At 39.9% G+C, this 15301-nt stretch overlaps 1 protein-coding gene across 5 annotated transcripts in view; it reads left to right on the top strand.

The window, feature by feature from the left end:
* Nucleotides 1–15301, top strand: part of syngap1a (synaptic Ras GTPase activating protein 1a) — a 43071-nt gene that overhangs the window by 24743 nt on the left and 3027 nt on the right. For 4 of the 5 annotated variants that reach the window (XM_074686280.1, XM_074686285.1, XM_074686283.1 and 1 more), the window contains 10 exons: nucleotides 66–210; nucleotides 472–708; nucleotides 2732–2933; nucleotides 5465–5655; nucleotides 8569–8773; nucleotides 9031–9585; nucleotides 9919–10419; nucleotides 10528–10683; nucleotides 10934–11145; nucleotides 14644–14716. In XM_074686280.1, coding sequence (XP_074542381.1) covers nucleotides 66–210; nucleotides 472–708; nucleotides 2732–2933; nucleotides 5465–5655; nucleotides 8569–8773; nucleotides 9031–9585; nucleotides 9919–10419; nucleotides 10528–10683; nucleotides 10934–11145; nucleotides 14644–14716 — 2477 coding nt within the window. The remainder of the gene's footprint in view (nucleotides 1–65; nucleotides 211–471; nucleotides 709–2731; nucleotides 2934–5464; nucleotides 5656–8568; nucleotides 8774–9030; nucleotides 9586–9918; nucleotides 10420–10527; nucleotides 10684–10933; nucleotides 11146–14643; nucleotides 14717–15301) is intronic. The other variant, XM_074686282.1, reaches the window with a different exon arrangement.

Genomic DNA, 15301 nt, shown 5'->3' with positions numbered 1-15301 from the left:
TGCCGATGTATGATTTAAAGGTCTGAGTGACTAATGACTGATGACTGTGATCCAAAAACTTGCAGGTGACTTTGTTCGAGCCTTATATGAGTCTGAGGAAAACTGCGAGGTGGATCCCATGCGAGTCCCTCCATCAGTCCTCGCTGACCATCAAGCCAACCTTCGCATGTGCTGTGAGCTGTTGCTCTGCAAGATTATCAACTCCCTCTGGTCAGTTTTCAGATATTTTCCTCACAACTCTCTGGAAACTGTACAAATATGTGTCCTGGTGTCCATTTTGGTCTGATACTTTAAATCAGGGCTCCGCCTTTCAAGCTCTCACATTTCCTGACAGAATATTTAAGTGAAGATCACAAACTGATTTTTGATATGAAGTAAAGCTTCCTGCATTCATGAGGGCTTTGGATAAGCTGCTGTATTTTTACTTTGCTGCTCTTTTTGAAAGTGTGAAACACTTTATTCTTGTTTCAGCATATTTCCTCGGGAACTGAAGGAGGTCTTTGCCTCATGGAGAGCTAGATGTGCTGAGCGTGGCAGAGAGGATCTGGCCGACAGCCTCATCAGCTCCTCCCTCTTTCTCCGCTTCATGTGCCCGGCCATCATGTCCCCCTCCCTGTTCAACTTGATGCAGGAGTACCCGGCTGAACGCACGTCCCGCACACTCACACTCATCGCTAAGGTTATGCAGAACCTGGCCAGCTTCAGCAAGTGAGTCTTCATCATGGCCCTGTTTTCTCTCACAGTATCAGTATAATATTAGTCACAAAATGTTAGATTTCTAAATGCTAACACTTTTCTTGGATGGGATAAATATCACAAAGTAATATAACATAAGAAGGACGTGTTGTTGACTGTTAGTATATAAAGCCTGGTGGATCCTTCTGCTTATGACAGGGGTCTTTGTAGCTTTTTTTCATTGCCTATCATGATGTATGACTCCTGTATGCAACTGCTAGTCCTGGGGATGGTCTGCTTGGAAATAGAAACACAGTACATCAGTCATAAACTCTGTCTCCTCTCAGTTCTTCTTTGTAATAGTTACAACAATTTTCAGCTTCAAATTCACATTAAAACACTCTAAGTCACCATGGTTCACTGTGCACAAACTATCAGGCAACTTAGTGGGACCAGAAACTGGTGATCCGACAAGCAGAGAAATCACACTGTCTGGTGCCTACAAGCATTTTTACAGTGTTGTAGAGCCGTGTAGACACATTGATGTGAAAGTATATGGTGTTCACCACGGGGTTATCCACTGTGGCATAGAGTCATAACAGGAACAACCAGACTTTAACTGTTTGGCATCCACCGTTCTGTAACCTTTTACTTTCAGAAACCACTGGGATCTAATTTTATAAAATCAAAACATTCTGAGTTTAATTGCCTTTGTTAATTTAAAACCCCTCTGAGGACATTTTAACTGGTTACATAACAGTCTGTTTTATAACTGATGAAAGTAATCAAGACCAGGAGCGAGACAACTGACCGGTAGTTATTTTAGGTACCTGTCACTGCTGCCACCAGGTCAGCACAGCTATGAGCAACATGTAGACTGAAAAGCTTTGACTTCAAATTCACAGAGAGTGTCAGTTTGGTTGAATAGAAGCTGAAGAGTTTTTTCATGTATTAATGGAACAGAATAAGGAAGATATAACTCTTTTTCTTCAAAGCGAAACACAACACATTTCTACTTTTAGACATCAATAGTTTGGCAAAAACTTTCTGACCCTAGTTTGTTATAGGAAAATGACACATCTTTAACAAAAAGTATAAATTCAATGTCTATTGTGGTCCCTTTGTTGTGCTGCAACTGCGTAGAAAACTCTCAAAATGTAAAAAATAATACTTAAACCACTGTGATGATGGTGTTGACTCTACAATTTTTATCTTCCATGTCTGTTTATTTAAAAATAATGCAAAGCTAAATATAGAAGTTTAATGGCAAATGCAGCAGAGTCAGTGCCACCAGAAAATAAATAAAAAGTAACAGTAACTCACCCTGTAACAAGAACACTTCAGTCCTACTTTAATGTTATACTCCCTTTCAGCAGGCTGTCTGCTACAACTTGGTGTTAGTTGCAGGTTTGTACGATAATGTGTTACCTGACAGTGTTGAAAATTATGATGACCCAGTTCATATTTCATACTCCAGATCTTAGTATCCAGAATATAACATCCATCAGAAATTATGGTGGCCTTGTCTTGTATTGTTTTGTAAAGCAATCCAACCATTTATCGTAGAGTTATATACACATATGGTGAAAACGGCCTAATCTCACAATGACATAGAACCCTTTAAAAAGTCCTGGATCCAGATGGTGATCTGGATCACCTCCAAAATTGAATCACTCCTTCCTTATTCCATTATGAACATTTCCTGAACGTTTCATTGAGATCGGTTCGTTCCTTTTTGATTTATTTTGTTCACAGACAAACAAACAGACAAACTCCCAAAAATATGACATCCTTGGTGGAGGTAATAAAAAACAATCAGTTTCAGGACATAATCATGAGCTTACACATGAACACAAGTTTATGTACTTCTGTAAAATATGAAAAGAAATGGTTTCTTATGTTTTAAGTAATATCCCATCCTATTTAAGCTCATAATTAAGATATAACTTAGAAGACATACACAGTCTTTCTGAAATCTCAGTATTTGGGACTCCTGTCTTTTTCTCCATCTGCTCAGACAGTATATAATCTACTTTATGTTATTTCTGCTTTACAGATTTGGACCAAAGGAGGAGTACATGTACTTCATGAACGAGTTCCTGGAGATGGAGTGGGGCTCCATGCAGCAGTTTCTCTACGAGATCTCTAACATGGACACGGGAGGAAACGCTGGAGGATTTGAGGGCTACATCGACCTTGGCAGAGAACTGTCGATGCTGCACAGCTTACTGTGGGAGGTCATGGGCCAGCTTAGCAAGGTGGGCAGAAAACAAACAGGAAGATGAAATACTTCATTTTTTCTTTCTCTGGCAAAAATATTGTAGAGACAGAAAATGAGTTTCTGCTGTAATTTATCAGCAGGTACAGGATGAATGTTTTTGAACTCCACTGAAACTTTTTTGGAATTAAAACTTTAACATTTAACTCAGGTTACACAGTTAACGCATTCAAATCAAAGTAATAAATGAATATTTCAAGCCAAGTCTTGAAATCCCTTATTTCCATTTATCATTTGAGACATTTTTTAATGTTTTCTGTATTAACGGCTGAGTTGGAAAGAAAAATGTGTCAAAAATCTCTTTAACGGTTAGTTAAAAGTAAAGTTTTCCAATTTCATGTCTTTCATCACAAACTCATAATCTAAAATGAGATTATTAGTGACATTTAATGACATATGTGTAGTTGGAACATCAAACCTTTCCCCTGTAATATGATAACATAATAATTACTGACAGAAATGGGTCAACATGATCGAGCGCACCATCCAGGAACAACACCTGTTTCACATTAAAATGCATGTGGAGCAGGCATCATCAACTGTAATGTCAACTCCCCTGCTCAGCTCGTGACTCAGCGTCAGATTCTGAGAATTGAAACTCAAAATGGAAAAATTAAGAATTAAAAAAAGTGAAAATAATGACATTTGGCCAACACAAAATCTTCTCAATCAGGTCAGCTGTGATACCTAGAGATTAGATGAGATTAGCCTTCATTACCATCATTGTTATGATAATATGCTCGGTCGTTACTTTGACCATGGCAGAGTTTGTGTGATTTATCATCCTCTGTGTCTTTTTGTCAAATCTGAGACAACAGAGTAATGGTTTTAGACGAGAGGAGGTCATTATCCCTTTTACCTTCTGCGTGTTTGTTGTTATTTAATCCCAGTCTGAATCAGTCCATAACATTTTTTTTTTTTAGTGAAATGAGGTTTAGTCTGAAAGGGTCTGTGAGGACTATCTGAAAAGCCAGTGTTTTTCCAGGATAAAGAATCTGTTTCCCTTGAGCACTCGCACCCACTGTCATGAGGACGTGACTCTTACCAAGGCGTGCATTTGTTTGTTTAAGATAACTTTTTACCAGATACAAAGTGTTGAGATGATGTTTTTGATAGTTAAGTAGCGCTATTGTTAGACACATGACAATAAGCAATTTTTGTAAAGTCAGTTTGTACCATGGTGTAGTACCAGGCTGCACTTAGCACTACTCACAGCTGTGGTGTTGCTATAGAGACTTTAATGTGCTGTAAATCAATCCGGTCCTGAATGACCAAATCAGGAAGCTGAGATATAGCGTTTTGTAATAACCAATTGTGGTGCTGATAATCTCATAATAAATTGCGGATTATGTTCATGCATATATCTACAAGAGAGACTTTGTAAAGTTCACTTTGAAAGTCCTCACAGCCCCTTTAAAATACCATGTTTAGGTCTCTTTCCTCCACCTTAGCTGCCTTAATCTGGTGCCATATCTCACTAGCACGCTTACACACCCTGCAAATCCCAGGATCCCTGCTGTCTGCAATTCTATCAAACCATTTAAGTAGTTTGCTACCGCTGTGCTACAATGCTAAAATAGATTTTAAAGGTCCCATATTATGCTCGTTTTCTGCAGTTTAATATTGATCATTGATGTCTTCATGAAATGGTAGTAACAAGTTTTGATCCAAAAAGCCAATAAATCAAGCACAGCAGCATTGTTTCCAGACTCTCATAGCCCCTCTGTTCAGAATGCTCTGATTTAGTGGGCGTGACCTTCATTTGTAAATGAGCCACTGCTGTTACCGCCCCGCTCTCTGCGTCACTGAGAGTGAAGCCACGAGTTCCAAGTGCACAATGTTTAGCAATCAGCGAAGCTCGTTTACAGTAACATTACAGGCTAAAGCAACAGGCTAACCACAGCTAAAGTTAGCATCCTGACGCTAACACAGAGACAGGGGGGACACTGAGGAAAAGCTCTTACTTCTGCTCCACGGCACAGAGCATTTAAAATACTCACATTTCCCAAGTCCGAGGTTTGTTGTTGTTTGTTGTCAGTAAGAGTAACAAACCATACAGAGTAAAGTAAATAAGGGGTATGGCTCTGCCAGCCACAATCATTCAACTGTATGGATCTCTGTAGCTCACAGGGTTTTTGACAGAGAACCAGCATATTGACTTTTGCTGGTTTAAAGGAAGAATCAGTACAAGTTACTATATTCCTCCAGTTCAGTGTACATTATTTTTTTTTCTAATTGCAGCCTTTGCGATTTGAAAATTGCATTCTATTACATTGCGATGTTGGTTTCAAGTTGATTAATTGTTCAACCCTATTAAGTTTGAGGGCTCTCTCTTCTTTGGAACCAGGGTTCCCTTAGTTTTCTTTCTGGTTATTACAAATAATCTCCACAAGAGTCAAAGTACATCAGATGCACTCTTAAATAATTCACTATTGCTTAGCCGATCACTGCTTCAGAAAAGGTTAGGAGCTTTAGGATTGTCTCACCTTTTAAAACCTTCCTGTCTTTTAGGATGCTATCCTCAAACTTGGACCCCTTCCACGACTGCTGAACGACATCAGCGTGGCTCTGAGGAACCCGCAGCTGCACATGCCCACAAATCATCAACCTGACCGACAGAAAGACCGACCCTTCTCACGGCCATCTTTCAACCGTCTCATGTCCTCTGACTTCCAAAGCCTTATGATGCGTGACTTAAACAGGTAGCCTGAAATGGTTTCAATAACTTCATGCTGTTTTTGCTTTGACATGAAACTTGATTTGAGAGTCCTTTTAGAGAGTAGAGCATTGCTAAAGCTTTTACTTTGACAAAGAAAACACAGATATAGTGAGTTCACTTATAGGAGAGATAACAGCTGACATAAAAATATCAAGAATACACAATAAGTACACTCAGCGGCTCGGAACAAAGCGCTGGTGTATTCCTACCCAAAATACTCATTCTAATGCACCTCTTCAGGCTTTTTAAGTATTTTATCAATCAGTAATTGCCAGCACCATCTGTTCCCAGACTCTCACTCCCAAACCTCTCTCCTCTGTGTTTTAATCCATTACCACTCTGCTAATGTTAAAACACAAGAGATGCTATTACGGCCTAATAGTCTCAAGAAAAACTCTAAACAGAGGCATTACAGGAGAACTCCACTTCTGCTGTTTTGTGTTTACTTCTATACGACCTGCTTACCAAGTGATAGTCTGTTTGATACAAAATCTGCAGCAGTGTTTGGATTTGAAAGAGAAACACTCACATCCTTTTGCAGGTGGGTGTGGGAGAGATTTTAGAAATCAAACACCTGGAAACTCTCTTAAAACAGTCCACGGTTCAAACCAGCCCCACGTCTTCCTTCACTTGTACTTCAGAGTCAAGAGTTACTGTCAGGATGGAGTCAGACCTTCTCTAGCTGGGTTTACTCTGTTGTCATTATGCAACAGTTACGTAAGGAGGCATGTGCAGTCCTTGAATAAAATCTTAAAGAGAGGGCCAAAAGATTAAAAACTTTTGACAGAAAGTTCATTGGATTCTTTGAAAGCTTTGTTTGAGATGAGAATAGAGAAAAGCAAAAACCTTTGTTCTGAAGTTTTCAGTTTGGCTTTGCTGTTTTTTTTTCAGTCCTCGATGGATTGTCATACAATAACATGAAGGATAGATCACATATCCCGGTGACCCTTGGAGCTGCGTTGTGCCAAACAAAAGCTTAAATGACATCAGCCACAGTAGTCAGCACCAGACAGGCTGATCAATTTCACAAAGTATTTTTATTTATATTAATTTATGCCCAAAATGCAAGTCTACTGATTTGCTGCCTCTACCAAGTTATTTGCTACTGCTGTTGTTTCACCTAGTGATGCACAGATTTGAAAATTTTGGCTGATACCGATATCCGAGATTAGTATTGCTGTTATGGCCGATAACTGAAATATACTGATATCAATATTGGTAAAAAAAAAAAAAAATCTGAGAGATGATGTGTCAAGGTTGGGGATGGGTACCGATTTAGATACTTTTATAGGTACCAACCAAATTCAGTCAAAAGTACCGGGTACCGATTAACGTAAAATCTAAAGGTACCATGTTTAGGTATCTAAATACATCCTTGTGACTGAGGTAGTGGGATGGGAGAGTAGGTGATTTTCCATGCTGGAGGTGAACAGAGCATTTTAAGGTTATGTATTGAAAAATAAGTTGAATTAAAAAAAATGAGATTTTATTATGAAACAAATTTATGTTCTTTACCACATAAACACAAAAAAGTACAGAAAATTGGTACCGCTGAGTACCGGTACCGATTGCCAGGTAACGGGCATTGGTACCATATCATTTTGAATGTGAAAGGTACCCATCTCTAGCCAAGGTAGTTCAGAGAGAGGAGTGGTGTGATTGTGAGAAAAATTGACCATGGAGAGGATCTAAAAAGTATTTTTTGTGTGTTCTTTGGATAAAAACACAACATAAAAAAACATAAAAGAAAAGAGTCCACTCTTCTCTGGTAGTTTTGGTGTTTTCACAGTCATAGAAAAGAATATTATTTGGGTCTTGAAAGATCGTTCTAGATGATATGAAAAAGGCCGGCAGCTAATGAGTAAATATCAGCCCACTTTTACACATTGGTATCGGCCGATGTGTCAAAAAAATGACCAACATTGGCCGCTACAGATATTGATACTGACAAGTGGCTCTACGGGGCCAACAACAATCCATAGGTGACCCAAATAAAATACAAAGACACACCTTCAACGATTACAAAAGAGGATTTATTATCGTATCAAAGAATCAAACATTAAACAACACTAAACAAACAAGACAACAAAACCCCCAAGGAGAGGCAGCAGGGCAGCAGTCCCCAGCTCAAATGCCTCTGCTTTGAAGGCTGTGAGATTCAAGAAACGGGGAACACACACACAAACAGAAACACACAGCCATAACAGCTACGTAGCTCTAAAGTTTTACTACCTGGATGTAAACAAGCACAATGGACTCATTGTATCTTGCTGTTTAGTAGTGTTTCGAGCAGGCTTGCTAACAGTCTTCCTGATCACCTCTTCTTTAACAGACCAGGGAGTCTATCATTTAGTCCAAATCTGTTCATGGTTTTAGAATACATCTATCTCATCAAAAATAACCATCACTTTTCTCCATCCCTCTGATTCCATCTTTTATTCAGTCCGTCCTGAGTTTTGTCTTCAGGGACTCGTGAAGTACAAAATCTATTTTTGTTCTATATATATGTGACGCATTTGAGTGCTTGCACAGCGCTCTCCATTACTGGATCAACCTCAGTTTCACTTTTTTAAAGTAACTAAATTAGGCAGTTTTACCCAGAAAAATGTTATTTTCAGCTCAGGTTCTCTGAGGGAAACATAGTGGATCATATCCTTTTATTATCTCTCGCTATAACTACACTTAGTGCGAGATGCTGAAATGTGTTTAGACCAAAAGCATAAAAACTCACATTGTGGCGTTATAAACAGATCAGTATATAGACATAAGTTTGAAGCTGTAAAGCCTCACAAAGGTCTGCAAGCAAAGGAGGTTGGAGAGGAAAGGTCAGAGGTTAAAGGTTACTTATCATGACAATGTAGTCTCAGTAACTTCTCTGTCTGTTGTTCATCTGTAGTTCGATAGACATCTCTCGCCTCCCATCCCCGACCACTGGAGTCTCGGCTGTCGAGTCTCTTTCATCTAACCTGAACATGAGGCGTCACGCAGAACGAGACCTCCGCTCGTCGAGGGAAGTTTTCTACGTGACTCGCCCACCGTTGGCTCGATCCAGCCCTGCCTACTGCACGAGCAGCTCTGACATCACTGAACCCGATCCAAAGGTAAAATAGAAAAAGAAGAAATTGATTTTATCAGTGATATTAATCAGTTTCTGCTTTGATTTTACAACTTTACTGTGTTCATTTTATAGCATCCTAATATCTGTTTACATCTCCATACGACAGTTTAATCAAAGATAGAGTTTAGATGATTTGCATTGAAGTCTGTTTCTATCAACACTGTACACAGAGTCTCTTCCTTTCAGGTCAAGTAGGCTCTTTCATAAAGCGTCAACAAGTGCTGTTCTTCTTTCTCTCAGGTCCACAGTGTGAATAAAAGTGTGTCCATGATGGACCTTCAGGACTCCCGCATGAACAGCATCTCCAACCTGAACTCTGTGGGAGACATGCTCACCTCCTCTCAGGCATCCATCGCTGGCCTTGCACACAGTTTTGGGAACCTCAGTGGCCCTCTCCGTATGGGGGGCTCCGGTTTGAGGCTGAGCCAGATGGGCCACGTAGGGGGGCCCACTGAATCCATCTCTCAGCAGCAGCAGCAGGCAGCAGCTGCCATGAATTTCCCGCTGTCTTTCCAGAACCCTCTATTCCATCTGGCTGCCCAGAACTCCCCAGCCCAGTCACAGCCTCATCCCCCTCCTCTCCTCCTGGCCCCTGAGCCCGAGAACGGCCACCATGACTACCAGCCGGCTTTTGGCAACAATGCTTTCTCTCGCAGCGAGGACTTGTCGGGCTTGCGGTCGCAGAGCAGTCTGGTGCAGCCCAGCATTGTCCACTCACACAGTTACAGCGATGATTTCACCCGACAGAATCAGAACAATGACTACGCCTGGCACCAGCTGTCACTGCAGGTGCAGGTGAGAAGCTCTCCTTAATGTGAGCGTTTCACAGAGACAGATCCATTCGAGGGCCTTTTCTACATTCAAAAGATTTAAATTCTTATTCTAGCAACATATATTTGATATAGAAGACACAATCTATTTTATTAACTATGTTTATTCTCCATTCACCTGCTCAAGTTAATTGTTATGTACTGGTGTTATGTTTACTGATAAAGATCCTCTCATCTTAGTTGAAAATGCAAAATTGGTTCAACAGTCTGTAATTAGAAAAGCTGCATTAATTAGTTTAAATGTTTTTTTTAATAATGTTCGAAAATTCCTTTCTTTCCTGCTTCTCTTGCCTCTCAGGAGTCTCTTCAGCAGCAGCATCTGATGGGCGTCATTTCACAGACAACCACTGGCACGGGCACTCCGGCCTCTTTGGCCACGCCGCCCACTACAGTTCACCCTGTCCGCCAGTCATCCATAGCCCCAGGACAACACCTCAAGTCACAGCGCTCCATCAACAACTCAGCCACCGCCACTCCTCCAAAGGTCCGCCCGCAGAGTAGGAACCTCCTCCTTGACTCCTCCGACACCAACTACAGCGGCAGTCAGCCGAAACAACGCCCGAGTCAGCAGCCGCAACAACAGTCAACGCAGCAGCAGCAGCAACAACAGGACACGCAGCTGTCCGTCACAGACAGTCCAGCTCCTGGGCTCCCGTACCAGACAAGCTCCGCCAAAGAGAACCAGGGCCCATCGGCTGCTGCAGAGGTGTCGACGGACACGCCGACAAAAAGCACCAAGAAGGGTCAGGGACAGCTGCAGCCACCGCAGCAGCATCTGCTCAAACCAGGCAATAAACAGGTCAGTCTTTGCACAGTTTCATGTCTGTGGTGAAACCAACAGAAGAAATTTATTAAAGGAGTTCTTACATAAAACCATGAATTTAAAGCCTGATTGTTTTGCTTTCAGGGTTCAACACTGACGACACCAGCCCTCAACGAGCGGACAGTAGCCTGGGTGTCCAACATGCCTCATCTCTCTGCTGACATCGAGAGCCTGCGGCCAGACCGTGAGGGACAGCTGAAAGAGTACTCCAAGAGCATGGATGAGTCCCGGCTGGAGAGGGTCAGCACATTAAATTTCTTACTTCCAACGTTACAGACACTCTTGTCTACATTCAAACACGTGTAATTTTACTATTTTCCACTTTTAAGCATTCCACACGCCCACCTTTGTTTTTCTGCACAATTATTCCACTCGCTGCTTGTCATAATGAGAACCTTATGACAGCTTTGTGTCAGTATTAATCAAACAAATCATCACACAGGAAGATTTCAGTGACAACACACGGGAAGTGACTTTGTTTTTATCTCAGGTAAAAGAGTACGAAGAAGAGATACATTCCCTGAAGGAGAGGCTGAAGATGTCTCATCGTAAGCTTGAAGAGTACGAGCAGAGGCTCCTGTCACAGGAACAGCAGACCAACAAGATCCTGCAGCAGTACCAGAACCGTCTGGACGACAGCGAACGGCGTCTGAAGCAGCAACAAGTGGAGAAGGACTCCCAAATCAAAGGCATCATCAACAGGTGATTAGTGTCAGAATTCACCCTGGAGCTAGCAGAACTGAGGACGAGCCAATTACTGCTCAGCTTTTCCCGTCAAATCACACCTCACACACTAAAAGTAGAACTTCATCAAAAAAGATAGCAAGAATTTTTTTTTCCTAATGATCAAATCCACACTGTTCATTAAATCTGTGTATGCCCTACTTTAAGCTGTGTAAAGCAGTCAATATCCATCACTACATGACTACAGGCTCTGTGGCTCATAAGGTACGGAGACATAATGATTGCTGCAGTGAAAGCAAATGTATGAGTAACTTTCATGATGTTAAATGATGGACTTTGAAATAGATGCTGCGATACTTTGGGGATATGCTTATTAGCTTTCTTGCTGAGAGATGAAAGAAGATAGATACCATTTGAGTGTCTGTGCTGGAGTTAAGAGAGAACTAGCATAGCTTAGCAACAGTTTGCCTCACTGCATCTACATTTAAAAAAACCCCACGACCATTTCAAAGTTTATGTTTTGTATGATTTAAGCTAACAGGATGATATGTATAGAGCACCAAAAGATTCATAATTAAATAAATAAATGAAAACAACATTTTGAAATAATACAATTTTGATAAGTAATAGAAAAATATGTACTATGGCCATTCAATTGTGAAATACGGCACTATTGTAATTAAATATGTTTTATTATTTTTTAATATCCAATTATTATGATTAAGTATTTCATAATGATTATATTAACAATTTTTTATTTTTTAGAATAATTACTTTTTTTACAAAAATTTCCAAGCTTTAATTGAAAAAAAAAATAAAAAATTAAAAAGTCAATTTTTATTTCATAATGTCCTTTTCCACAATAGTCCTTTTATTTCATAATGTTGTTTTCAGCACAATGTCTTGGTCTGTCAATCAAAGCACATAAGGCAGAGCCAGTGAAGTGATTGGCTGATCCTTTACACAGACATTGCAGCAGCACTTGCAGTATCGACTCAAACGTGAAGACTTTTCACTAATGCTGAAAAGACTGAAAAGCTAAAACAAGAGTGTATGCTATGTTGGAGACACAGTGGCTGCAGGAGAGAAGTCAGTTTCAGAGTTACTCCTTAAGCAGCTGAGAGTGGAGGTCTGCAGCTAGACTCCTCTCAAACTAATTGAGCTCAAAGGATCAAGCAAAGGTCCCACCCTCTAGCTTTGATTGACAGACCAAGTCATTCTGATGAGAAACAACATTATGAAATAAAAAGGCCATTGTGGAAAAGAACATTTAAAACAATTTTACTCTGTAAAAAATTTTTTTTTTAATTTATAAAAACTTGAAAAATGAATAAAAAGTCATTCTTTTTAAAGTATGAAATTGTTGAATCATTATGAAATATTTAATTAGAATAATTCTATATTAAAGAATAATAAAAATATTTCATAATAACATTGCCTTATTTTACAATTTAATGGCCATATTTTATATGTTTCTGTTATTTATCAAAATGACAATTATTTAAAAATTTTGTTTTTATTTATTTGATTATGAATATTTTGGGATTTCATAGATATGTGCTATTTATTAGAGAGCTCTTAAAGAGCTTATGGTATTTGTGCTAACAGGAGAAACAAACTTTCTGGCTTTGGCGTCATTCTTAAAGATACCCTGTGGAGTTTTTTTTTTTTTTTTTTAATAATAAAAAAAGAAGATTTGGAGATACTTTGATACTTGATTTTTTAATGAAAGTTATATTGTGAGTTCAAAATTAGTTTGATTCTTGGTTACTTCAACCTGCATGTTAACTTAACATACTCACAGAAGACACAGTCAAAGTTTTCATTCTTGTGTGCTGTGCCAGATGTGAGTGAAACTGAATTTGATGATCTTTAAGGCCTAGCTCGCACTACAGGATTTTAAAACCTTAGACGATTCTGAAATTGGGTTGTGTGACACACATTAGGAGAATCTTAACAGATTATCTTCTCTTAGATTTTAAACTCGCACACACTACAAGATTTGAAAAACATAATAACCTGCACACATTACAGGATTTCATCAAGATTTTCAGACCAGAGAAAACGGCGCACCAAGTGATCCTTTGTCATCTCACAAGGAAGCGAATGTTAATAAAAGCACAAGAATCAGAGCTATGATAGCCATGACAGGGTGCAATCATCCATGCAGGACATGTTGTATGGACATTCATGGTCTTGCCACAGGTTGACAAGAATGTCCTCCATCTCCATCTCCTAGAGCTGTCTCTCTGCTCCCGTGTGGCTGCCATCTTTGTCATTTCCGGTCCCTCGTAGGCGGCTCTCTCTATGATTGGCCGTTTTCATCATCAGCAAAAATAACTGGCTTAAACATCCTGATGATAATCAAACATGTTAAAAGTTGTGGTGGCTCTGAATGGATCTGTGAGCCGAGTCTGTGGGGTTGAAGATTGATCCGTCACCGGCTCACACTAGTTGGTGAAGATAACCTGGGCTGAACATCAGAATAAGGGTCAAATTGGCCCCAAAACCCTGTAGTGTGAGCTAGGGACAGATCATTCAATCTCTATGTTTAGAGGTTAAGTGTTGTGCCCTCTGAACAGTTTTTCAACTACTTGACAGGGGAAGTATCCCTACAAGTAACTCGTCTGAACGCCACTTATTCATAATTACAGCATAAAAAAAATAAATGAAAGTGTGCATTTTTTTCCCTATATTTTGTCATAATTATATTTACTGTGTTGCATTTAAACACAAAACTTAAACAATGAAGGTACCCACCTCTTCATGTTTTGATCCACAGCACCGCTTTTGCAAAAAAAAGCTCCACAGGGCGTCTTCAACATCTCGACAAAGAAATGATATCAATCTCCTCAGTCAGCTCTCAGAGAGAAAGCAAATAGTCATATTCACTGAAATGTAGATCCAGTGCTCAAATGAGACTCATTTAAATTTCTTACTTGATGTTGAAAAGAGATTTTGTTCCAAACTCCAGGGAATTGGCTTCATTGTGTTTCAGTAACTAAAACACAAAGACAGAAGAATCAAGCCAGTCTGACTCTGATTTGGCTGAATTAGCTGAGCTAACTCCAACAGGAAGGACATGATCATGAGACGGAGTGGGAGTTCAAATACAATGAAAAACAGCACAACAAATTTATCTCTGAAAGCCAATTTTTCTATAGCTGGAGTGTGCAGAGCTCACTTTTTCATTTGATAGAAAGCCTCCTTCAGTTGACTTAAAAAACAACCTCTGAGTACAAAACAGCAGATGGGTGCACACTCTTAAGTCCTGCAAACACTCATCACACAAGTCATGTATCTGAACAGCTGAATATAAACTGTCACATGTTCTGAAGGCAGTTCACATTCAGCTTTAAAAAGCTGTGAGGATAGCTGAATGTACTCACAAGAAACATGTCTGGACCTTAATATCATCATATGGCTGCACAATCCTGCATTAAAATTGAAAGAACACCGGCTTCATAATCCTATTTTTGTCAACCGGTTTGTTTGTTTCTATTTCCCTGTTGTCAGACTCATGGCTGTGGAAGATGAGCTGAGAGGGGGTGCCATTCCTGATATTAAGCCTCGAATCCTCACAGACCAGGTTTGTGCCTGTGTCTACGTCTTTTATCATCTCTATTTGCTAAACCAGTCATGTCCTAAAACAGTTTGCATCATTCCTACATCACATCCAAAGCATTTGCCAAAGCCAGTACAAGTGGAAAAGTTTGCCGCAGTCATACACTTCACCCGATCTCATCTCTCTAAAAGCACATTTCTGTCACATCTGCGGTAAGATTTCACCATTTATTGCAAACATCTGAAGGGAAGAATGAGTAATCCCTAATAATCCTGAGCTGGATGAAGCTTCAGTTCATGTGCAGAGGTTAATCTAGTGTGTCTATGAAGGAATAGCAAAATCATCAACACTGAAAGTGAATATTATTTCGCATGAAAAGACTGATGTTATACTGCAGGACACATTAATCATGAGAAAACCTTGACGGTGTGACTCACTGACGGCGTCACAGTGATTCTGCAGGGCTCAGCGTTGTGAATGCACCATGTGGGCTGGATTGTGACGCAGGTGAAGAGGATGGTTTTGTATGCCTTGTTTACGTCGAACTCTGGAGAGGCAACATCTCCTCTTCTTGAAGGCTTCTGGAAAACTCCAACCATATATAGAAAT

Source organism: Halichoeres trimaculatus, unplaced genomic scaffold (genome assembly GCF_033239565.1).
Source record: "Halichoeres trimaculatus isolate MK-OKI-2021-1 unplaced genomic scaffold, fHalTri1.1 fHalTri1_scaffold_14, whole genome shotgun sequence".
Taxonomy (NCBI): Eukaryota; Metazoa; Chordata; class Actinopteri; order Labriformes; family Labridae; genus Halichoeres; species Halichoeres trimaculatus.
This window is presented reverse-complemented; position numbering and strand designations above follow the sequence as displayed.